General features: G+C 36.9%; 1 protein-coding gene across 3 annotated transcripts; it reads left to right on the top strand.

Moving 5' to 3' along the window:
* The first annotated feature begins 9,236 nt into the window (after nucleotides 1–9,236).
* LOC115918970 lies at nucleotides 9,237–25,689 on the top strand. 3 transcript variants are annotated; one of them, XM_030995953.1, is made up of 11 exons: nucleotides 9,237–9,431; nucleotides 15,803–15,863; nucleotides 16,495–16,673; nucleotides 17,419–17,553; nucleotides 17,992–18,149; nucleotides 18,709–18,853; nucleotides 20,267–20,388; nucleotides 20,912–21,033; nucleotides 21,858–22,202; nucleotides 22,776–22,828; nucleotides 22,994–25,689. In XM_030995953.1, exons 1-11 carry the CDS (start codon nucleotides 9,360–9,362, stop codon nucleotides 23,045–23,047), a joined length of 1,446 nt encoding a protein of 481 aa, XP_030851813.1. In that variant the 5' UTR covers nucleotides 9,237–9,359; the 3' UTR covers nucleotides 23,048–25,689. The 3 variants fall into 3 exon arrangements, with proteins under 3 accessions (XP_030851813.1, XP_030851814.1, XP_030851812.1); XM_030995954.1 differs by having other exon boundaries at nucleotides 9,238–9,431; nucleotides 17,995–18,149; nucleotides 22,776–25,689; XM_030995952.1 differs by having other exon boundaries at nucleotides 9,238–9,431; nucleotides 22,776–25,689.
* Nucleotides 25,690–26,049: the final 360 nt, after the last annotated feature.

Raw genomic sequence — 26,049 nt, 5'->3', positions numbered from 1 at the left:
TTAACTAATTTAAAGGGTAAATTTCAACTTGCCAAATGGATAGTGATATCTAAATAAAGCATCTTTGTGTTTAAATGTAAATATTTTGTTACATTTGTCAAAACTATTATTTTTCTTGTAGAGTTACTGCATTCTTCTTGCAAGAAAGTGTTACGAAAAAATGAAATAAAAAACGTGGGATACTCTCAGTAAACGAATAACATGTGACAGCACATGACTAATCATCTGATTATGATCTGGGAGTGAGATGTATAAAATGATATGTTTATTTTAATGATTTTGTCCATTTTATGGCTGCTTTCAGAATTCCTTCCATAAAAACATGTCTTTCAATATCAAAGTCTGAAATTATTTTTTAATGGAATACAACAACTTTTATTAAGTTTAAGAATAGGCAATTGTATTTTTACCAACTTTTCCTATTTCTGTCAAAACTGATAACTGCATTGATATATCTTTGTACAACCCTTGTTAGATATAGCAAAGGATGCATCAGTAGATTTTATGAGAAGTTTTTGTCAAATGATATGATTATTGCTATTTAGATGATTTACCATTAAAAAAAAAAAAGTCAAAATATGAATAGATCATAGTATTTTGATCATTTTAGCACTAACTTAATTATCTTAGTTGACGGTTTTAACAATTATAACATTTGTCAGCAGAAATTTCACTTCTTCCAACAATTTGCTTGTCTTTCATTACTTTCAATTCTCTGATTTTCTTACCGTATATTTCACTTGCTCTACATCACTTGATAAATCTTCCTGATCAAAATTTTCCTATCATTTGCAGCCACTTTTCTGTAATTCATATACACTGTACATCCGTCTTCATGTTAGGCTATTTATCTGTTCATTTCCTTTGCATTGCTTCCCAAAGTTTAAGTGTGTTACTTTAAAGTGTACCAATTACCTGGAGAATAACAATATTGTATAGCTAGAACGTACAAAATGAACCTCAAGAACTTTTCTTGGTATTATGTAGGTAAATGGTTGAGGAGTCTGAAGAAGAAAAAAAAAGTATAACATAAGACTCTACCTATAGGGCTTGCAATTTGCATGGAACCCAAGTCACACTTGGGTTCTGCGCATGCTCTATTCTAGTCTACTCAAGACATTTTACTATTTAAATTGCAGAATCTCTTTGAAGAAGTAATATTTCAAGCCTCCCTTTTTTAAATACAGTATAGCATGGAACTCCTTAAATGTTGTACATCAAGAGCAAAACATTTTTTGGTGATTGGTACACCTTAAATGAAACATTACAATCATTTCACTGAAAAGTTATTTTTATTATTTTTGTATTTATAATTTCTAATTAGAGTATTGAATAACATCATGTTTGATGGCCAGTAAAGCGTAATTCCCCTCCAGCAATGTTTATTGTGATATAATCTGTTATTTTTAAGTGCTGTACAAAAAGTTATGATTTCTATGTGAAATTTAATTCAATATATAAATATCTAATACATACCTAATATAAAAGTGTGAAATATTAACTGTTTTGTATTGAGACATGTATCAAACTAATTTCATTTTTGTTTATAAATGTGTGTGTCAGATATGTTAAAGGCAGTGGATGTCAATGGAAAATCTAACTAATTGTGATAAAATATTTGTACTGTATTCTAGATGTCATTTTCTGTATTATGAAATTAGAAAGAAATCAGAACGTCCAGTGTGTATATATGTATATGTTTATATATAAACAAATTCTAAAATGCTATTTTCTTTGTTTGTGTTATATTTTATGATAGATATTCACTGAATAATTTTCTATGAAACAAATGATATTTTGTAATTAATGTCTTGAGCACGAAGCCAGTGAGAAAGAGAGAGAGGGAGAGAGAAAGAGAGAGAGAGAGATAGTAAGAGAGTAAGAGAGAGAGGGGGAAGGGTGAGAGCGAAGTGAGTGAGAACAAAATTAATTGTATTAAAAATATTACATCATCATAAAAAATCGCTGTCTGAGGATTTTCAGGCATCCCCTTGACAAGAATCATCCTGTCCTTAGAAAAAAGGACACTTTGATTTAAATTTTTATTTTTATCATCGAAATTCACTAGCTTAGATATAACGAAAAAACGATAAACCTGTATATATGGGCACCTACTAGTTTTATTGCTGCTCGAATTATAAATATATATATATATATATGATTTTCAGACCCCAAATATGATATTCAAGCATGTCGCTATGTGAGCTTATGGTTGCTCAATGAATTTTGAAACTCTAAAAAATAATTTGGGGAGCTAGCCCCGCCCCCTATTTTTAGGGCACTATACAGATTATTATTAAAACATTTCCGGGGCAGGTGGGGGCAACTATAAATCCCCCCCCCCCTTATTGAATTATTGGGAATCTGTCCTCTCTGCCGTCTGGTTCCAGCACCTATGTGTTGAAAGATCAGATGAACGGATAAATAAGAGATCACTGTAGACAAGGTTCATGTATAAGTGGCCATCTTGAAAGTGCTTTATTCATGTATCCTTCCGCCAATCGCGGCCTCATTACGCACATCAATGAACTATTGATGTTGTTCATATAGTACCACAACATCCCCCTTCTTTCAATGACAAGTTGATAGTGCTTTCATTAACCAGTTATATCTTCCCTGCTCAATAGGCACTGTACATGACGGAAATTATCCACTAAAACAGTAACACAATTTAGAAATTTCAACAAGAGGAAACATTCCAAACATATTCTTCTTTTCTTTTTCTTTTTTTTTTTTTTGAGAAGCACAGTACTAAAAACTGTTCAACTAAAACTTACAAGTACCTTTCAACAAGAAAAACAAATTTTAGAATGGTAAAATAGTGTCCTCCACTATAACAGGCATATTTTTGTCGCTGAATCGACATACTTGTATAATGTAATTCAACTTTTTATAATTTACATAACTTTTGCTGGAATAAACTAAAGTGATTCCATATTGCTTTCTGGCAAACAGTTATAAACAACATTTTCCTGTGAAAAAACGTTTTTCATCCCATTTCAATTAGGACTTAGCAATACGACAAATCAGCGTAACAAAACTACAATACCTGGTCATTTGTGTGGAGAGAAGAAATATCGCGAGCACGACATACAATTGTTAAATTCGGTTCTGTATACAGAAGAGATTTTCTGTTGAAAGATAGCCAATATTAAGCGTGGCAGTTATATAAAACATTTTGGTTATATACATGTATACTGATTAAGATATTGATTCGCCTGATGTCAAATATGAGGTTTTACTATCATCAATGTAATTCTACCGGGTATGCTAAATCATTAAACAAATAAAGTATAGTTGTTGTTTATCAATCTATTAATCGATGAAGTTTTTATTCTTGATAACGAGATGGGGGATTAACCTTGCGACCATATCGTGTGACATAGGCAAAAGAATCAGAACGAGGGATTGAACCATCGAAATCCTGTGTTCCTGCGGGTGTTGTGCAGTTGTCACCATCCTCTCTTGGAAGATGCTCTGTCCCTGGTGTGGGTGCTGTTGCCGTCTCTATTTGTATCGGCATCTCTCGCAGATGGGACCTGTTTCTCCTTAACACCCTGCCATTTGGTGTTGTCACTTCATATGATCTTGGTTCTGGGCAAACTCTTGAAACCTCAGCCGGCAGCCATGTATTGTCGTCTGGATGCAAAGTTCTGACTTTCTGGCCGACCTTCAGGAGGGACAGTACCCGACCGGCATGTCTGTCATGGTCGGTCTTCATCACATCCCGCCTTCGCTGGAGCTGGTCGTGGACATCGCTCATCTGTCTGTCATGATCATGGCGACCTGGAAGGGTTGTCTTCATTTGCCTCCCAAACATCATTTCGGCAGGAGATGGCAGGTCCGATTGAGGCGTTGCTCGAAGGTGGAGAAGTGCCTTTTGGACATCTTGTCCTGTCTGTTTGCACCTCTTAATCATCGACTTTATGGTGCGTACCATCCGCTCAGCTAGGCCATTGGAGCGCGGATATCTCGGCGATGAGGTGGTGTGCTTGATGTTCCATGACTCACACATGTCTTTGAAAGCTTTTCCAATGAACTGGGGTCCGTTATCAGATATAACTTCGGAGGGCACTCCCAGGAGGCTGAAGGTTTCTTTCATTACGGTAGCAACTGAAGCACTTGTGGTGCTGTGCATTTTCCTGATCACAGGGAACTTGGAATGATAGTCAGTAATGAGTAAGTATTCAGTTCCATCAAGAAAAAACAGGTCTGTGGCTACCTTTGTCCATGGCGTCATTGGAACTTCGTGCGGTTGTAGTGGTTCCCTTTGTTGCCGATCCTGGTTCTCCTGGCAAGCAGGGCAAGTCTTGACAAGGTTTTCAATATCCTTATTGATGCCTGGCCAGTATACCGTGTCCCTTGCTAGTCTACGAGTTCTCTCTATACCCATATGACTCGTGTGTAGCTGCTCCAGGATGTCTGATTGCAGCGTTGAAGGTATCAACACCTGTCTTCCTTTGAAGATAATGCCGTTGGCGACACCCAGTTCCTCTCGGTATGACCAGTGAATCCTTGAGCTGCTTGGAACCTGCTTAATCACGTCTGGCCATCCATCGTGAATAATTCTACTCAGCTGCTTCAAGTTTGGATCGCTTGCTGTCTCTCTCTGCAGCTGTGTCTGCTTCATAGGTGTGAAGCTTGCCAGATCATTGTCATGATTCTCTTCTAATTCCATGACTTCATCTACATGGAGCTCAACGATGACGTCTCCTCTCTTTCTGGGGTTTGGCAACCTACTGAGTGTGTCTGGTAATGTCATCTGACTTCCGGGCTTGTATAGGATATCACAATCATAGCCCTGTATTTTGACGAGAAGCCTCTGTAATCTTGGAGGCGCACTCCCCAGGGGCTTTCTACAGATCGTTTCGAGTGGTTTGTGGTCAGTGTAGACTGTGAACTGGTTACCAAACAGATATGAATGGAAACGTGTGATCCCAAAAACAAGTGCCAATGTCTCTCGCTCGATGTTTGAGTAGTTTGATTGTGCATCTGACAAACTCTTTGAGGCGAATGCGACTGGTCTTTCATTCTGAAGGAGGCAGGCTCCAAGTCCTTTGAGCGATGCATCTACCTCTAGTACTGTTGGGACACTGGGGTTATAGTACCGTAGACACTTTCCTTCTGAAATGTCTGATTTCAATCGTTGAAAGCATTCCTCATGGTCCTCCTGCCAGGTAAAGGGAACATCTTTCCTCAGAAGATCACGCAGTATTGCTGACTTTTCAGCATAGTTTGAGATGTATGGTGATAAATAGGTCATCATCCCTAACACTCGCTGGAGATCGTCCTTGTTCTGTGGTGTAGGCATTTCTCTGACATCCTCCAACTTGCTAGGATCTGGTTGTATGCCTTTGTCTGTGTACAGTGAACCAAAGAAATTGATGCTTCTCGCCTTGATCACACACTTTGTACTGTTGAACACCAGACCTTCTTTTTGTGCAACTCCCATCAGTCTCCAGAGATTATCATCATGCTCCTGTTCAGTCTTGCCAAATACAGCTATGTCGTCAGCTATACCTTCACAGCCTGGCGCCTGTGCAAGGATTGTGTCCATCCTTTGTTGAAAGATGTCTTGACTCACCGAAAGTCCAAATGGAAGTCTGCGAAAGCAATACCTTCCAAATGGTGATCTGAATGTAGTAAGCTCCTGCGATTCTTCGTCCAGGTGGACTGACCAATATCCTGCCTTTGCGTCCAATTTCGAGAAGTACTTGGCCTGTGAGAATGCAGGATTGAGCTCCTCTAGAGTTGGAATCTTGTGAGGGCATCTTTTCAGGTTTTGATTGAGCCTTTTGGGGTCAAGGCAGACTCGCAATGACCCATCCTTCTTCAGGGCTGTGGTGAGGGAACTGCACCAATCCGTGTGATGAGTAACTTTCCTAATGATGCCGTTACTTTCCATCTGATCCAGCTCTTTCTTGAGCTTGTCCCTCAGGTGGATGCTGCATTTTCGAGGCGCATCAATTGATGGAGTTGCATCCTTCTTCAAGTGCAACGTTGCCTTGCCACTGAAGTTCCCAATCTGGTCAAACTGGTCTGGGTAAGCCGCCTGTAGGTCTTTAGCTGACCTGATGGGAGGAAGATCATTTGGACTGTCCAGGCCCGTCTGTTGTTCTACTGTGTGAATCGTAACAATCCCTAGCTTTCTGGAAGTAGGAAGTCCGACAATGACTGGTCCCTTTACGTCCGCAACATACCATGTTTGGTCTACGACCCAAGGCGACCCTTCATACATCATCGACATCATCAAGGTGCCTAAGCAGCGTAAAGGCGTTTCTCCGTAGGCAGATAGTCGCGTAGTAGTGGGACGGATAACATCTTTCCATCGAGCCCTGTACATGTCCTTCAGCGTCCGCAGTGGCAGAACATTACCGCTGGCTCCTGTGTCAACCTTTGCATTGAGGCGATGATGACCCCTCAGGTCTGGACATATGATGTTGATACTCGCATATGCTTCGGTCTCCTCCGAGTCAATAGAGTTTAGCGATATATGTATCATGTGGAATTCACGTTCCCCACTGTCCGGTTGGTTTGTGTCGTCCGGTCCAATTTCGTCAACCTTACGCTGGTTCCTGCTATGAAAGGATGTAGGCCTATACTGCCTGTTTCTGGGCTGTCTCTGCTGTGAGCTCCACCTGTCTTGTGATGGTGGACGTCTAGGAGGGATCTTCGGTTTGACCTGTTCCTTCGTCTTTCGACACATCTTCGCCCAGTGTCCTTTGACGCCACACGAATTGCACAGGTCCCCGAAGGCTGGACACCTCTTTGGAAGGTGTGAAAGACCACAGTTCCTGCATTTCTGCCTACTGTCGTGACTAACAGCATCAATGTTCCCACTTCCAATGGTGTGGAGCGTCTGCAGGCACTGTTTACCGACTTGAATGGCCTCATATTTGCGGCCTTCTTCAAGAAGCTTATCAATTGAGAACCCCTTTTCTTTGTCGAGTAGGTCTTTCTGAAACGACTCGAGTTGTGTAGACGAAATCACCAGCTCTATGAGTCTTTCACTCAATTCCCCCTCGGTGAACTTGCATTCCTTTGCCTTACTCCGACATCTATTGACGAACTCGTCGATCGTTTCTCCAGACATCTGCTTGTATCGCATTAATTCGAGACGATGAATCCTGAAGTTCACTTTGACATTCAGTTGGCCTTCGATTAGGGCCCATAGCTTGCTTGGGTCCTTCTGATCCTCTACACTGAGGCTAGAGGCGTTTATCCTGCGTAACCCTTCGTTCCCAAGAGCTATCTTTATTTTTGTTGCCTGTTTTGTAGTATCAGTTATCTCATTATCGAGAAGGCAAAGTTCCATTCGCTGTTGAAATAACGTGAATTCTTCAGCGAGACCACACTGAGGGTCCCACTTCATCTCTGGATAGCGAGCCATGGTCCTGGTTTCTACAATGGGGTCTTGGACTACACAGGTAATTACGTGTAATACATGAATTGTGACTAAAATCGACATGTAGGCCTACATAGCAATTAACATTTACACTATAGACTAGATCTATATGTACAACTTCAAAATGTAGGTTCAAATGTATCAAAATATATCAAGTCTAGACCCATAGACAATTAGACCCCCTTGTGTAAGTGGTCTAGCAAAGACAACTGGTCCTGGACCCGCTTTAAGGGGATACCACGGACCACTGTTTGGTCTATAGGGTCTAGTACAATTAAGTGGCAGTAGAGTCTACCACCACTAGATCTAGATCGAAGTTAGTAATAGTACATCAGCACTTCTACATACATGTAAGAGATATGTGTGTATCATTCACTTAATTAGGACAGGTCCACATGTAGAAATTGGACTTGTTAAGGTCTAAAGTAAACACATCTAGAAATCTAGACTAGGCCTAGTCCAGATCTAGACCAGGTCCAGTAATATAGAACAAGGTGAAAGTAGATTTTGATCAAATTACACCTTTATATCTTAGTCATAGTCTACTCATTCTCATACTCGGTCTAGTCTAGATCCATAAGTGGATTCTAGACTAGAAAAAAGTGTCTAGACTATCTATCTAGGCTAGGTCTTGATCTAGACCCCTAGACTAGACTAGTCTAGACTCTACTAGTCCAGTTTTATACGACAAACAAAGCACATTAATTATGGTTTAATTGTTTCAAACCGAGTCCAAACATTATATGTCTGCTTAGATTATAGTCCATTTGATTGAGAGTCTAATCTAGTTTTCATTCCAAAATCAGATCCGGCCAAGTCCAGCAATCAGTCCTGGATCTACTTGCACGGTCCGCAACACGACGCTCTGGGTCCGAGTGGCGGCTAGTTCCAAAACCATAATGCAGTGCAGGGCTGGAAGTCCGAGGTAGCGGCCTTAGAGCTGTACTGTTCCCGGTCCCGGTCGAGCCTCTAGGCTCTGGTCTTGTCGAGCCTCTAGGCTCTTCTCCTGACGAGCCTCTAGGCTCTGCTCCTGGCGAGCCTCTAGGCTCTGGTTCTGCCTCCGCATCAGTTCTGGTCCTGAATGTATAGGGCTTTAGTCTGACAGTCAATACACTAGTCTACTCGTAGTGTTTCGAATTTCCCGCGTAATATAGTGCGCAACCTTACGCCGACACAAAGTCATATTGGAGACGCGGCTGTGAGTTTACTCTGCTGGCTGTGCAGTGTGATTGTCGGCAGTTCAAAAACCGTCCCTTATCAATCTTTCATAAGTCATTCAAGATTATTGCTTGCCCTATGTGATCTGCAGTTCAATAGTAATAGATATGGCAATTCTTTTGACCGCTGCCACCATGTTGAAAGATCAGATGAACGGATAAATAAGAGATCACTGTAGACAAGGTTCATGTATAAGTGGCCATCTTGAAAGTGCTTTATTCATGTATCCTTCCGCCAATCGCGGCCTCATTACGCACATCAATGAACTATTGATGTTGTTCATATAGTACCACAACACTATGTATCTATCCATATCCATTTATTTATTCATTCATGTATTTATTCGTTTTATTTTTAATTTATTTTTAAATTTTAATTTAGTTATTCAATTTATGAAATCAAGTTAGACTATGTCATGCGCCGCTTGATAAGCTATTGTCATACAATATTTTTATGATTATTTATGTTTAAATGAAGGAGAAAATACATTAAATATCACATAAAACATTGAATTTTGATAATCTGGACCAATGTTTTTTTTCTCGGCAATGTCTTTTTATGTTGTCTATATTATTCAAACATTCGCAATAATATAGTCTACGTTAATTGATTGATATTTGGCATTCCATAGCACCGCATCTTGTTGTCAAGTTGAGTTCTTTCGAAACAACTTATTAGGGAGCTCAGAAATTGATGAATTTAACACTTCTTCAAGAGAATATACCTAGATGAGACCATGTCTCGTGACTGGGAACGCAATTTTACTAATACCATGAGAGAAACAGAAGATAATCTAAGCCGAATGAGGGTAAATATAACATTTATTTCCGAGTGCGATGTGACGTGATTGTTAATTAGTATAATATTGTTGTGCATGAACTCCAGCCAGGGAGCTCCGACGCCGACGCCGAAGGCGTATGAAGGGGTGACCAAAGTTCGCGGACATTTTAGAACATATATTTCAAAATGTGATTTTCGATCTATGATTTCTCATATTCTACACAAATTTATTTATTTCGATTATTACCAAATGGACGGCAAAGTTTTTTACTACAGATTGGTTCAACTAGAAAATTTTATCGTTCGAAGGATTTTGGAGATATCGCGATCTTAAAATTTGATGTCCGATCGTGCGTGCGCACTGCATCTAAAAAAGTCATAAAAACAACGAGACTTAACTTCACGCACAGGGGTTTACAGTTGATTTATCAAAAAATGTGGGCGCTAGTGTAGTTCCGTATCCATTTTTTTAAGCAGTTTTTTTAGCAGTTTAATATCGATTCTTAGCAAAGGAATTTATCCCAATTTGTTACTAATTTTAATCATAATCATATAGGCCTATTGCAATGCAAACTTTGCGTATGCTTTATGGTATTACACACATGCACGATACCATAAACTATACGAGAAGCTTGCATAATTTTAGACTGATAGCTTCAGTTTGAGTTGCAAAGCTATAGCGCGGAGACTGTACTGAGCGACGACGTCGACATCAAAGCCCTAAACGGAGGCTTCCCGATGCCGGATGTGATCCAAATTCAGGTGGAAAATGCAATATATGATTATGATTAAAATTAGTAAAAAATTGAGCTAAAATTCCTTTGCTAAGAATGGATATGAAACTGCTAAAAAAAATGGATATGGAACCACACTAGCGACAAAATTTGATCCATCAAAATTAAGGTAATATCATAATTTGCAAGGCAAAGATATTACACAATTTCAATCAGTTGGTACCACATTTTACTTACAATTTTGAGGAAGTTTTCTCTCAAGTTGAAGATTTTCAGACCTTATCGGTAAGTTGATCATTTTTCGGAATGGACGCAAAAGATTGCAAAATTTGCTGATCTTTTGTCAATATTTTCACAATTTCATACCCAATTCCAAAGAAAATTTCATCTCTGGGTAATTTTGTGTTTCTCTTTCCATTGGTGGTATCAGATTTTTGAAATCTTACTGATTTGTTGAGATGGCGAACTTCGTCTTCGGTCATGCGTGAACTTTGGTCACACCACCATACGTTGGAGCTCCAGCCAAAGCCTACAAAGAACTTTGTGCATTGAGCGCTGTAGGTCTACAGTGAGTTTACACGCTCTCATTATTTAAGTTAGATAGGGCCTACTTAACTTAAGCGCAACTTAAGTTTAATGGCAATGTCAATACGTAATATTACGTCACACCACACACATTTTGACATGTCATGCTTTAAACAGGTGACGCACTTCTCACATAACTGACGCACCCATATTGCCCACAGATATAAAATAGAAAAAATCAACAAGCATTTCAGAATAAATTTCCAGTTTGTACCTTAACCCGTTCCTTCCGGGAACCTGGTATACCAGGCTCCCGTGGAGCCTACTCACAGACGGGAACCTGGTATACCAGGTTCCCATAATAGGCAGGTAGACGACGTCTTTACAAGCCTAAAATTGCCTTTCCCTGCCATTAATTCACTAAACTAGTGGATGTGAGGGTTTATCCAAAGTATATGCTATCATTATCCATTACTCCTGTTTTGTTTACTTTAATATTACTCATTATATTTGTACTTTTTCATAAGCATGTCAAGTTTTCTCTCACATGAAATTCGTACAGCAGCGTATTGGAGCTCCGCGATGTCTGTCCCACAGATATTGACTTTCGCTGAGACCTTCCATGCACAGAATACCAATACTGCTGGTATTTCAATTGGGAGCAGCGCAAAGCCAAAGCCTATAACGGCACGCGGCACGCGCGGAACAATGCACTTCACTGCACATGAAAGGAAAATCCAAAGGTCAGCTCTCTATTGTCAACAACAACAAGCAGTATTATAAGTCTAAAGCAAGATCGCGAGGTTGTACTCGATTTAGTCTCCGAAAACGAGTTTTGATCAGGTGTATGCTGGATTTATCATTATGACATTTTGTATCACCGACCCCCCCCCCCCCCCCCCCTCAAAGCTCAGATTTATTATTTAGTTTGTCTCTCTTTTTGTTTGTTTATATTTCCTGGCTAAAGTATGATGTCTGACGTATAGTAACGTCAATATAGCATAATAAACATTTTTGTATAGCAGTTTGATGTAACATAGATTTACATTCAAAAGTTTTACTTTTATAAGTATTGGACAGTAATATTCTTCTCATTTCGACTTTATCAGCCGCTCACTCTCTATAGCGTTCCCTATACTAAGGTATATGTGAGAGGAGATATAAATTATTTGAGAAAGAGGGGGAGATAGAAAGTTATCTCCGATCCCCCCCCCCCCAGCTCTGATTGTTTTTCTTTTGTGTACGTTTCTTTTTTTGTTTGATTATTTCTTTTCGCTAAAGTATAATGTCTGACGTATAACATCAGGGATATGTTATAATAATTAATCTCAAGGAAAGGATGATGCCGGCATGCAAGTAAATGGCGGAATAGTAGACAACATCATGAAAGATGAAGATGGAAAACAACGTAGAAAGAGAGATAGAGAGAGAGAGAGAGAGAGAGAGACAGCGAGAGGGAGAGAGAGAGAGAGGAGGGTGGGCGGGGGCAGAATAGATAGAAAGTTTGACGTAGTCTGTTCTGTATTTATTATTATGATATTTTTCTCACCGACTACCCCCCCCCCCCCCCACAAACCTCAGATGTTTTCTTTAGTTTTTCTCTTTTTTGTTTGTTTATATCTTTTGGCTAGAGCACAATGTCCGACGGATAATAGTACCGTCAATATAGCATAATAACAATTTGTTTATATCAGTTTGATGCAACAGAGATTTACATTCAAAGTTTGTATTTTGTATAAATATTGTACAGTAATATTCTTCTCATTTTGACATTATCAGCCGCTCGTTTTCTTTTTCGCTCCCTATAATAAATATAAGGTATAATAATGTACATCATCAGGGATAATTTTATGTTATAATAATTAATCTCAAAGAAGGAATGGTGCCGGCATACAAGCAAATGGCGGAACAACATTGGCAGATAGACAGAGAGACAGACGGAGAGAGAGGGAGAAAGTGGAGAGTTTGAGAGAGAGAGAGAGATAGAGAGAGGAAAGAGAGAGAGAGAGACACACATAAAGAGAGTGAAAAAGAGAAGAAAAAAAAGAGATAGAAACAATCATTTCTCATCATCATCTTTTTGTCTGTTACATTTTAGCATATCATATATTCTTGTTCATTCCTTTATCTTGTATGATTGATATTATCTTTGAATGATTGCAAAAACAACAAGACCCCACTCCCCCAAAGACACACACAAAAAAACCAGGGTTATACATGTAGGATCATCAATGCTGTAAGCCAGGTCATTGTCATTCAATTATACCCTTACCTTACTTCCGCTCTTCTATTGTTGGGGTTTATAACCATGACAACAACCTTTACATCCGTCAACGTTCTTTGTTCCTCTTACGTAACTAAGTTGTGGGATCATGGGCCAAAGACAAAGATAAAGCTCTTTTCACATATTCTATATAGGTCCCAAATACTTGCAGACATTTCTGTGTCATTTGTATTTGTACGTACTTTGTCAATTCATACTTACAAACTATAATTTGTCGAAATTTGCCAATATATCCATACATATTGATATTATATAGCGCCTTGACATAAAACATGATCAAAGCGCTTTACATTAGTAAATAAAACAGAATAATTATTTTGCTCTCTAGGCAATACTTCCGAACTATTTCGTTTCCCCTATATCATCTTCCGCTCTAGAATCCTATCTTGTTTATATTTATTTATTGTGTATGTGTCCTTGTCTCCCTCTCCATTATTCTTCTGTTTTTTAAAAAAAGTTTCATTCTTTCTCTTCTTTCTCTTATAATGTTATCCACCTACTTCTAGATGACCCTTTTGTGGTAAAGTATAATGTCTGATGTATATTATTTCCGTCGATATAATGAACGTTTCATTTTATTTTGATGCAACAGAGACTTACATTCAAAATCAAAACTTTTACTTCCTATAATTTGTGTACAGTGATATTCATTTTGACATTATCAGCCGCTCGTTCTCTATTTTTTTTCCCTAGTATTTAAGATGTATGTTTTCATCATCATGGGTATGTTATCATAATTTATCTCAAAGAAGGAATGATGCCGGCATACAAGCAAATGGCGGAACAACATTGACAGATAGAGAGAGAGAGATAGAACGTTGGACGTAGTCTGTACTGTATTTATTATTATACTAGTTGTCTATCTGATCAACCCCCCCCCCCATTCAGAATGTTTCTTTAGTTCTTTAAAACAAATAAAACAAATTAAACAAAATTCGCTAAAGTATAATGTCCGACCAAGGAGTTATTTCCTTCGTCCGACGTATATTAGTTCTGTCAAAAAAGATTGTGTCATATTATTTTTTGCATAAGAGATGTTTTTATATCCAAACTCTTACTTTTAACAATTCTTATTTATTATGTCGAAACGTGCTTTCGGAAATCGTGGAACAGAAAACAGTATGAGAGAGATAAAGTATAATGAACGGTTTTTATAGAGTGAGAGAGAGAGAGAGAGAGAGAAAGTTGGGCGCATCGTTATATAGTCTGTACTGTATTTATTAGTATGCTATTTTGGCTCTCCTTTCACCTCCCCCTCTCCCCCCCCCCGTTCTGGATTCAAGTTTCATTTGATCATGTTTACATATTTTCGCTACATTATATTGTCAGACGTAAATTATAACAGTCAATTTTGGCTGATAAACTATTTCAATTAAATTTGATGCAACAGAAACTTACATTGAAATAGTTTACTTTAATATACTGTGTATTTTCTCATAAAATCGAGTATCAAAATAAAAAAAGAGTATAGGAAGAAGGAAAAGAAGAAGAAGAAGGAGGAGGGATAAGAGTGACAAGGAAAAAAATAGATACGGAGGAGAAAAAAGAAGAACAAAATAAGTAGGTAGAAGAGGAAAAAAAGATAACGAAGAAAAACAACCTACAGTACGGAAGAGCTGAAAGAACTTAGCACGGCAGATTGCCAAATGATCTGCGCATGCGCTAAGTTCCTGCTCGTCGAAGCGACTGGCCAGGCTTTAGGTCGCTTCAACGCACAATCATTGTTCCGCGCGCTGAACAGTCGCACGGTATTGTTCGGCAGCGAAGGAGTCGAGTTTTCGATTTTTAATCTCGTTTGTGGGGTGGCTATCAGGCTAAATAATTTCGGAAGGAACGGGTTAAATATGACGAAAATGAGAATTGTTCAAACTTTGAAAATAGTTACATAGACTCTAGATCTAATAGACTTAAAACCTTTTAAGGATGCTGAAAAAATTGTAACAAATAGCTAGTCGAGGGTTTGACTGAAATATCATAATTTTGGTATTGAATGAAACAGAAAATCGCAAGCTTAATTGCTTCTAACTAACTAACTAACTAACTAACTTAATTGCGTATAACATTGAGTGAATGTATGGAAGCCAGCTATAGCCAATAAGAAGGGCCCTTAAATTGTCTGCGCTAATTTAGTAAAATGAGACTGCGATATATTCGCCGAGATCGAATGAACGTTTTGCGCATGGAGTTCTACGTGGAGCGAGCACCCGGCTCCCCCCCCCCCCACTCTGTGTTATTTAGGGTACGCATATGCGTGTTCCCTCCTTTTGAAAACACCCCCTGAGTCCGGTGTGTAAAGTCAGTTTTGTGTATGTAGGAGCCGGACTTTGGTGCATGAAAAGTACCCGTTTACCGGACATTTTGGTAACACGCATGCGGTCATTCCGACCCCCTGGGGGGGGGGGGGGTGGGAGCCCGCATATGAAAATGATTTTTCATACAACGGGTTGGGTCCCATTTTTTCGAAATGTAAAGAGGTAGTAACTACAATTTTGACTTACAATGTTTTACAATTTCTCTGGGCATCCGTCCAACTATCATTAGGAAGAAGAAGAAGAAGTCTTTGATGGGAAAAAGCTGATTCTTCGTCCTTAACCCGACGATTCATCCTTGTTGTATCGTCGATTCAACATGGCAAAGAGAAAGTACGCATGTGTGGTAGCAGCGCAACAAATATGAATATTCATGATATAGAGCGTTGTTTGTTCGAAATTGCTGAATGTGCACATGTTGAGAAGGGCTCTTTTTCTTAGTTAGATTCCTGCATATTCAGCAATTAAAAAAATATTTGTTACAGTTACCTATATTATTCTGTTTATAATTTTTAAATAATCTTTTCTTTCATCCTATATCAAATAGAATCGCCTTGATCCAGCAAGGTACAAGCCCATAGACAGCACTCTCATAGATTCTCCTCCAGGTAATTTACATTTTTTTAATTGAAATGGTTTTACCACATTGCAATTATAGATATGATTAGATTTTAGATTAATCTGTTGAAAGGTAACAGAGATAATATTACCTGAAAACAAGAGTTGAACAAGTAGAACTATACAGGTGGGTTGGAACAGTATTCATCAAGGCATTAACATGCTTAATGTCCAACAACAGTCAAAACGATTGTAAATTATGGAATATTAGACTTGATATGTTCCTGGACAAGACCAACTTCAGTTGGAGATTTTCAGAATTAGGCATGAACAATTTCTCTTTGGGAAGAAGATCTGATTAGATTTTTGGATAATGATAGTAATAAAAGATTTGCTGAAAGCATTTAGTCTTCAGGTGGTCCATCTTTCCATCTAAGAAGCTCATTTGTAGAATCAAAATTTTCAAGGACATTTTTATTTGAAAAGAGAACAGTGTTTTTCGGAGAGAAAAACAGGAGTTGTCAGTATATGTTCTTTGTTACAAATTTCACAGTACTTACAGTAATATGCTTCTGGTTAAATGTGCATTTGTGAAGATGGTATGGACAACAGATGCATAATTGTTGACTGCGCACAGTGGAATAGCTCTTTATTATGTTTGTGTCTTTCTTTCTTTCTCAGAGCCAACTGAGCACTTAAGCAATGGCGTTCCGAAGATCAGGCTGAAAAACAACAACAAAGAGCGTCCAGTTTCGGCCATTATGACGAGTACCTCCCCAAGTTACGAGTTGTACCGACACAGTGCGCCATCTACTGGGCTGGTAGCAATTCTCTCGGAGAAAGTGGAGAGACAGAATAAGGTAGATAGGACTGAATTTAAACATTTAAATCATAAAACTGTCTTCAGGCATCATTAGTTTTGACAATGCACATAGTTTTATGTTGCCAAATATCAATATTAATTCTTTCATCAAATTGCTTGATTTAATTTATTTTATTTTAATAAGCTTGAATGACAAAGAGCTACTCACTAACTTTTGATGTTAGCTGGTCATGGGAAGCGAGAAAAAAATAACAAAAAAGAACCCCTACCATATAATCTTTGTTAAATACTAATTATTTTTTGTTGGCCTACATAACTTCTCAGGGATATTTTTACTTGTTGTCTATAAGACTATGGGTTAGAGCCTAATCAACTATTGTCCACTTGCTAGGTTAATCAATGTTATCAGTAGATTGTATTGCTTCCAATGGCTAAGAATGGGGCAGTTTGGAGTCAGGTTAGCGGTGTGACTAAGGTATAATCTAGGTGTTTTTTTAAGTCTCATCATAATAATATCTCATGGATTATCATGCTCAAACTTACTTTAAATTTGCATTAACGTAATTTAATGATTGATATGGTTAGATTTTAGGTTGATCTTTTGAAAGGTCACAGAGGTAATATTACCTATAAACAAGAGTTGAAGAAGTACAACTATATATATATACAGGTGGGTTGGTACAGTATTCATTTGGCATTAATATGCTTAATATCCAAAATCAGTTCATCAGGAATCATTTTGACTTCTATTTATATGTTCTTATTACCATTTTACATTGTAGGTGATAGAGCAGCTTGCACACCAGGTCCAGGATCTGGAGAGGGACAGGAGGAAGAATGAGGTCAAGGTTCATGACCTAGAGCACCAGGTCAACACCCTAACCACAAGACTGACTGAAAACAGGGGGCAACATAATGTAAGCTTCTTTTTTTAAAATTAGTTTTTCCTTATTTGTCATAACTATAATAATATTAATAATAATAAATATTGTAAATTTATATTGAACATTTTCTAGACAAATATATTTAACTGTGCATAACGCTATAACAAGAACAAAACCAGACTTTTACAAATACTGCATGTTCCGGCGTTCAATACATCAAAATATATGAACTTACAAATTCTGAATTTGGAGGTGAATATAATGTTATATATTGAACAAAGAAAGTATGTATCATAATGTGATATATATGCTCATAAAAAAGAATGTATTATTATTATGGATTTCAGTTCATCTTACTGTACATTAATAACTTATCAAAACTTTTAATAAATTGATTACTCAAAATCTCTTGTGTATAATTAAAGAGATTTTCCAACCTTTTGACATTTCTTCTTGATTGAAACTTCAAAGCAGACGGAACAGCAGATTGAAGGTTGGCAGAGAGATGTAAGGAATCGTTTAGATGAACTCCATGAGCGAGTCACAAGACAGATGACAAACGGTGGAAGCAGCGATGCGTACAACAGTGAGGGCGCTCTTGCAATGCTTGCCAGAGATCTCCATGAAGTGTAAGGATATATATTTATTTAAAAAATAAGCATTTAGAAATAATAATAGGCTTGAGCATTTTTTTTTAATTTGGGTCAGATATTACTAAAACAAATTTCTGGAATGGGACTTTCATAAGTTATATATACTTTCATCCGTTGAAAAGGAGTTTTTAAAACTAATCAGTTAGAGTAAAGACAACAACAAAATATTTTACTTGTAAAGATAGAGTTTAAATTTTTGAGATAATGAAGATTTAACAATTTTTATAAAAATTGACCATAAAGCTAATACTTTGCATAAATACTAACTTTTTCTTTTGTAAGGAATAAGTGTCTAATATATTGTTCTGAAGATACAGCTACTGTATTTTGAAATTAAACACTGGTTAAGTTGACATAAAATTCAAGTCAGTTTATTTTCCATTATATTATTTTTTATTCATTTATTCATTTGTGATTCATTTATTCATTTTTACCTCTGTGTCAGTTCATGAAACTCAGTGTAGAAGAATTAAAAATGACTAATTTTCAAATGTTCTCATGTTGCACGTTTGGTCAATCCTGTTCCTTGTTGCAGGAAACGAACGCTGCAGGGAGAATACAACGCCCTCCATCATGAGATAGAGACACTGAGAACAAGACTGGTCAAGCAAGAGATGGATGTGACCGGTCAGCTGATGGAAGGGAAAGAGAATGGCCGGAGAATGGACAGGCTAGATAGGGTAAATCATATTGGCCTCATCATACCTATGTATGGTAGTCGAGTGGTTTAAGCACTTGACTTGAAACTTGACTTGAAATTCAAAGGTTGTGGTTCGATCTCGACATAGCACTAATGTCCTTTGGCAATGCATTAATCTTCATTTGCCACTCGACCCAGGTGAAGTAAAAGGGTACCTGGCAGGAATTAATTCCTTGAAAAGCTGGAGCGCTGTAATGGCAGCTAGGCTAAAGCCGGAGTAATAATTAATGCACCTCGGAATAGAATCTCTAGATAAACGGTTCTAGAGAAATACCTATTATTATTATTGCTATTATTATATTTTAAAAGCTCAAGTCTTGATGTTAATGTTGTATCCATTATTATCTGTTTGGAGCCAGAAGGGCATTAATTCTTATACTTTTACACAGAGTTATTACCCTTTTGGCTCTCAAGATGATATTGAAGATTATATTAGTAGTGAAATAGATTTGCCAATTTAGTAGTGGCGATGGTGGTAAATATCTGTCATATTCATATGAAAGCGTTTTCATGTGTCCAGCAGGGCACTTTGTGTATAAAAAATAAATAATTAATATGGTTATTTATATAGCGCCGGTATCCGACAAGCTCTGACGCTCATGGCGCTTTACACAAATTACCCTGGTCGTAGCAAAGCTGCCAAATTAGCTAGCGCTCAAGCACATCAGGTACCCATTTACACCTGGGTAAAGAGTGGCAAATGTAGATTAACGTCTTGCCAAAGGACATCAGTGCAGCGGCAGGACTTGAACCCCGTACATTGTGATCTGCAGTCAGGTGACTTATCCACTAGTCCACAACACCTCTACATGCATATGTAATGTAGTGGATCTTACGTACACCCATTCAGGAAGTTCAACTATTTCTCCACAAGTAAATCCTGACTAATCATGAATTAAAAACGATTGTTGATAACATAAAGTCTAAGCAATTATGAGATGCTACATCAAAATCTGATTTCCTGTAATATTATTTTTAAAAGGGATTATAATTGATTGATTTATATTTATTTCCTTTAGATATCGAGTATGGGTAACATGTGTTTCAAAACAAGTACAGTATACGTTGCATAGTAGGAGGAGGCGAAAATTTGAAAGATAAAGTTTTTGCAAAAAAATTATTATGATAGGGCGATGCATGATGCACAGCTGCCAACCCAATTCCTATTTTGGAGGAACGATTTCTATTTCTGGGCCTTCAAACTACTATTGTGAACCCTCGATACCTCTCTCTTTCTGAAAGCTTCTGTGTAAAAGTATACAAAAGAGACTTTATTCCTAATTTACCTTGCAAGATTCCTAATTTTTGCTGTGAATTGTTGGAAGGCATGATAATGTTTCAGGTCCATACAATCGCACTCATATTTTTCTCTTTTCCCATCTTTAACCCCTAGAAGCTTGGAAAGGTACAGTCAGACCAACAGCTGGTGCTATCCCATCACCTTGGGTTGTCTTCAAGCTCTCATCAACCCCCTTCCAGGCTGTACAGCGACCAGAAAGACATCACAGATCTTAAGTAAGATTAACTCTGCTCTACCTCTAAAATGTATGAAAGAATTAAGTCAGAATGATCTCTTGGGAATGTTTGAGTTTGAAGTCTCTATTTTATTCATCGCTTTGTTTTGTTGTTGAATTGAGCATATTTTAAAAATATTTTTTCAGAAGATAGACTTCATTATGCATTTTCTCTTTTAGCAAAAGATGGCAATTTGCAAGTTCAATTCAATTGATCAATTTTCATAAATACAAAGATAAAATATGAAATAGAATTGTGCCTGGGAAATTGCGATATAAAATTTGTGACATAAATTTTCAATTCAATTCAATCAAGGTGTATTAAAGACATGAATGGCAGTCATAGACTGAATTGTACATGCTTTCACAGTGCAGGTAAAATGCAATGCAAGTATAAAATAACAAAATGAGATGAGAAAAATGGAATTGAATATAATGTGTACAAGCATGATTTAAGTTTGATTGGTGAAATTAGAGTAAAATATGCATTGGTTATTTTCCTTATTGCCTTTGCTTTGTTCTAGGATGGAGATGAGTAAGCTACTAGCTTCATTCAGCAGGCTTGAAAGTGCTTCTCAAGTGTCCCGCTCCAGCAATGGATCAGCGCCCTCTACTGTCTCCGCCACCACTGTATCTTCCAGCATCAGTATGTTTTAACTTGTGTTCACATTGTTAATATAGTGGTGAAGCTGCATTTATAAAGTGCATTATATTATATAATTGTATGCACTTTATGTGGTATACAATTGAAAACATGGTGATATGAGCATATGGAATGAAAATATATGTCTCCTACTTTTACTGATGATAGAGCAATATAAGTATTACTTAACTTATATTTTACTATTCGATAAACTACTTGAAAAGAATTACTTTATAATACCATCTATGATACTTTATTATTGATAATAGTAAAATCCAATTCTATCTTTAATAATGATAGCAACAAAGGGGTCTAATTATAGCTCTTACCCCATAAGAAGATTACAATCTGTTTTCACTAAATGTAGATAAAATAAGTTTCATCACCAGGAAAAGACTTCAAAGGTAATACAAAGTTTTGGTATGGGGTCATGAAATTGGTTCAAATGAAAATATTGGATGCATATGCGATTTTACAATATTCAATGATCATTGTCACGGTTGAAATCGAGTCTAAAGTGATGAAATTGTAAATAATAAACTCTTTATGTTGTATAGCTCCCTCTCAAGACTGATATTACTTTAGCTTTAAAACAATGTTTCTTGACTACACTCGATTGATCAGCTATTCCCGTTTTAAAATTATATATCAGAACTACATATTCTGAGATTTTCATGGTCGCAGCTACCATGGAATGGCCTTAGGCGCTATTTGAAATGATTATTCAAATTTCTTGAAAGCAGAAGTGTTTTAAGGGCTAACATTTCTAGTATAAATGGAATGAATACAAAGTACTAATATCTACACATTGCTTTTGATTTTTTTAGGTAGCAGACGACACAGGTCCTATCCTTCCTCTATGTCCTCATCCAAGGGGCCGATAGCTGCATCGTCGCCATGGCAACGATCGGGACATCATCATTACCAGGACAGAAAGAAGAAGATGACAAGGGGGGCCAAAATAGGGACCAAAATAGGGAACAGCGACGGAAGTAGCACGAGCATCGATGACCTGAGCAGCTCTGAGATCTCTCTGCCTCTCAGCATCAGTCATGGGGAGGAGGAGGAGGATGATGAGGAGAAGAGGAGACGGAGCATGCAGGGTGGAGGAGGAAACCAGTTGGTGGTTGATGATGATGATGAAGACGATGAGGATGTCGATGATTTCCAAGGTGAGGGTTGTAATTAAGAGCTACTGAGTCGTAGTATATCCAGATTAAATCTTTCTGAACTTCACAAATTGTTACTACTTGGACGAATAACTAGTCCGTATAGTATCTCCTCCCTAAATTGTCTAAGGGACACTTTATTAATTGGTAATAATTTTAAATGGGGTAATTGTCCTGGACTAGTCATTGAAATTCACCAAATACCTCTCATAAGACAAAGAATTTTATAACACTGACATTTAAAAAAATATTTTAAAAATGTTCTTGTGATCCGGGGTATAGTTGAATGTTTACCAGTTTAGTAGCGCTTTGTGTGTGTTATATATTAGTTTATCAAAACCATCTGTCTTCTTTTTAGCATAGAATATGAGATGTGACTATTATTTTTTACGTGCCTGTAATTTGTAGCGTTTGCTCATTTGCTGATGCAATTAGCTTTTTAAGTTCTCCATATATATGTCTGAAAAATTGACTTGTTATTATTGAATTCATGATCAGTTAGTGAAGCAGTTGAAAACCCAGCATTCTTCCAAGATAATACATTATCTTTTCTTTCTCTTTTCCTGCACCGTACAGATGACCTCAGCCTTTACCTGTCTGACCTAGATGTGAGTCACAAGGGTGAAGAGTTTGGAAGCACCATCTCACTGGACTCTGGAAACCTTGACCTTGATTTCATGTGAGAGAGACATTCAGATGTGGATTTGAACTTTGAACTTTGAACCTTGACTCTGCCGTGCTAAGTTTGCAAGAGAGACCTGTCTGACCTAGATGTGAGTCACAAGGGCAAAGAGTTTGGAAGCACCATCTCACTGGACTCTGGAAACCTTGACCTTGATTTCATGTGAGAGAGACATTCGGATGTGGATTTGAACTTTGAACTTTGAACCTTGACTCTGCCGAGCTGAGTTTGCAAGAGAGACTTTATCAGGAGTAGGAAGGCATAATGTAGCAGCTTAGTTTGAAATGAAATATCCAACTATTACATGAATGCTGTCAATTCAGACTTGGGGGTCATAAAAATATTGAGAAAAATGATTCATTGTGAACTACTAGGAGTAATTAGTATGCTGTTTTAATCACATGAATATTGTTGAAGGTGATTTTAAATCAAGCAGTTTCTATGAAGCAATATCTCTCGCTGCACTAGGATTATTTTTCTGGTAAATTCCGACTTTGGACGAGAGAGAACCTTGAGATTTTTAGTTGTAAAATGACCGATATCCTGTGTGAGCGATGTGAATATTGTTGCAAATTGCAAATTCCTTCCATACTGACATCATTCTACTTCTTTCTTTTGGCTGATAAAAATATTGAGATTTCTGGTTGTGAATCAATAATCACCATGCTGTTTGAATGAATTTTTTTGAATTTTTTAAAAGTGATTTTGATGCAATTTTTATCATATCTTTATCAAATTGCAAATTTTCTTCATACTGACATAATTTTTCTGAGCTCTGTAGTGATTAAAAAAAAAAAGATTTTTTGTGAACCAATGATGAGAATGCTGTTTGAATATTGTTTAAGTATTTTTAATTCAAGGTTTTTTTTCAACATTGCTGTATTAATAATGTCACAATATTACACATTTACTGTTCAATTCTGACTTTGGAGTAAATATAAGCATTAGATATCAGATTGTGAACCAATTACCGGTAAGCTGTTTGAATGGTTGATTGTGAATTGTTGGAAGTGATTTTATTTCATATTCGGTTTCAAAAGAGTAATATCAAATTACAAATTGTTTCCTTGTTCGAATTATATTACCCGTTGAATTCTAATTTGGAAGTGATAAATATGTGATAAAACATATACACCAGGATGTGGTAGATGCAGGTCATAATGCTGTTAATTAATGAAAGTGGTTTGAATACTGAGATAAAGCCAGCATTGTTTACTAATTATGCTTGCGCCCACCAAATGTGGTACCTGAGGCATTATGTTTTCAGGTTGTCCGTTCGTATGTCCGTCTGTCCGTCCCACTTTCTCGTTATCGCTATAATAATTCCATCCATTTCCTATACTGAATTTAGGGCGGAGGCATCTATAGGAGACACAGCTGCATTTGTCTTATCTCGTCATACTCTCACTCTATGAGCAGTCTCACTTTTTCTTCTTCATGATTTCTTCTAGTATATAGTAAACTGAAAGTGAGAATATATTGTATGTGTATACATAGATAGCAATATTATACAGCAAAACCTCTTTAAAAAGAGATCTAATATAACAAGGTATCTGTTATAACAAGGTGATTTGCTGGTCCTAGCTTTTTACATTTTATGTTTTTTTGCGTTGATAAAACAAGATTCCTGATATAACAGTAATTTCCAGAGTCCCAAGGACCTTGTCCATATAAAGAGGCTCTACTGAAATTTATTAATCTGTGTTTTTGTGATGTCGCATCTGTAATTATTCTAAACTTGGTGCAGACAAATCAATTTATTTGTATTCTTGTTTTTAAATGTAATCATGCTCTATGCAATAGGTGTAGTAGGATAGATGGTAATATCTTATGAAATGCAATTAGAATCTGCAAATTATGTACGTGTGCTGAAGAAGTAGCTTGTGTATTGATAGTGTATTGATAGTGTATTGATAAACATACCGTATACATATGTTGTTTGTAAAAGAATGGAACCTATGTGGTTTCCATTAAATGTCAATAGGTAGAAAGGCCTGGGCACTTAATAGACACATAATATCTTTTTTTGTGAAATGCAATCACATGCAATTTTTTTTGTTGTTGAAAGATTTAATTTAATTATTTACATGAGATATTTATAAAATACAGTCTGTTTAATAATGATAATAATATATTACATTTATAAAGTGCTTAAAACAATGTTTATAAGCACTTAACAAAAATCTGAAGACTTAATTCCCTTGTAAATCAAGACATTTTAAAGTTTCTTTAATTTGATGTCAGTTGGTTTTGTTACATAAGGATGCAGTTTGCTGTCTTATAGGATTTGATATGTCTCTTTTGGTCTGGACCCTCGAGCATTATTGAATGTAATTTGAATTTTTATTTCTAGGTTTGGTTTCTAGCCCCAGCGGGTTTTCAAGAAAATCACTGAAAATAGAAGACTTTTAGTAAAATAATTGCTCTCATTAGTAAAGCCCTGACTCCTCCTTTAAACAAAATTCCGGACGAGAAACGCTTTACTTTTGTTACTTGGCCATATACAGTCCTCATTATTAATAATAATATTCCAAAACTTGTGTGATCTGTTAAGACCTACATCTGTACTCTTCAAATTTGAAAATGTGATTTAATTGCTTTGTCCATGACCAAATTTTGATATCATGATCATTATTAAGTCATTCTGCAGAAATTTCATCTACTTGGGTGTGAAGAAAGAGGCCCCATATGTTGTCACAAGATTGAGGTTGATGAGTTTACAGAGCAAATGTCAACTTCTTAGTGCATATATAAATACAAGACTATATGGTATTCAATTTATTTATTGTACAAACAATGACTGGTAAATATCTTGTGATATAAAATTGTGATCCATACTTCTATGGTATGTGTTTTGTGTGAGCCATTTTTTGTTTTCTTATAGCTCAGTATATTTCAAAGATATTACAATGTTGATATTATTTTAATATTTTGATATTCAAAAGACATAAGAGTGTTAATTTACCGGTAAGACATATGGGAGTTATCATGGTGCAATGTTTTCTATTTATTGTCTGAATGCTTTTGGCTTTTCATAGGCCCATATTGTACAGAACATGGCCCAAATGCATAATTCTCACTGAGTAAAACCAACTGGTATCACTGCTGAAACAATATGTCCCATCATTAAAACTTTCACCAATCAATTTCTCAGATTTTTCTGCTTTC

The sequence above is a fragment of the Strongylocentrotus purpuratus genome, unplaced genomic scaffold (genome assembly GCF_000002235.5).
Source record: "Strongylocentrotus purpuratus isolate Spur 01 unplaced genomic scaffold, Spur_5.0 spur5_scaffold_3, whole genome shotgun sequence".
NCBI classification, from domain to species: domain Eukaryota; kingdom Metazoa; phylum Echinodermata; class Echinoidea; order Camarodonta; family Strongylocentrotidae; genus Strongylocentrotus; species Strongylocentrotus purpuratus.
The sequence above is the reverse complement of the archived record's forward strand: the minus strand, read 5'-3'. Positions and strand labels throughout refer to the sequence as shown.

Bases quoted from the DNA above. Each gene is read 5' to 3' on its own strand.
- LOC115918970 (XM_030995953.1), top strand. From the start codon at position 9,360: ATGTCTCGTGACTGGGAACGCAATTTTACTAATACCATGAGAGAAACA. The intron at 9,432-15,802 runs GTAAATATAACA...TATATCAAATAG, and splicing joins ATAATCTAAGCCGAATGAGG to AATCGCCTTGATCCAGCAAG. The intron at 21,034-21,857 runs GTATGTTTTAAC...TGATTTTTTTAG, and splicing joins CACTGTATCTTCCAGCATCA to GTAGCAGACGACACAGGTCC.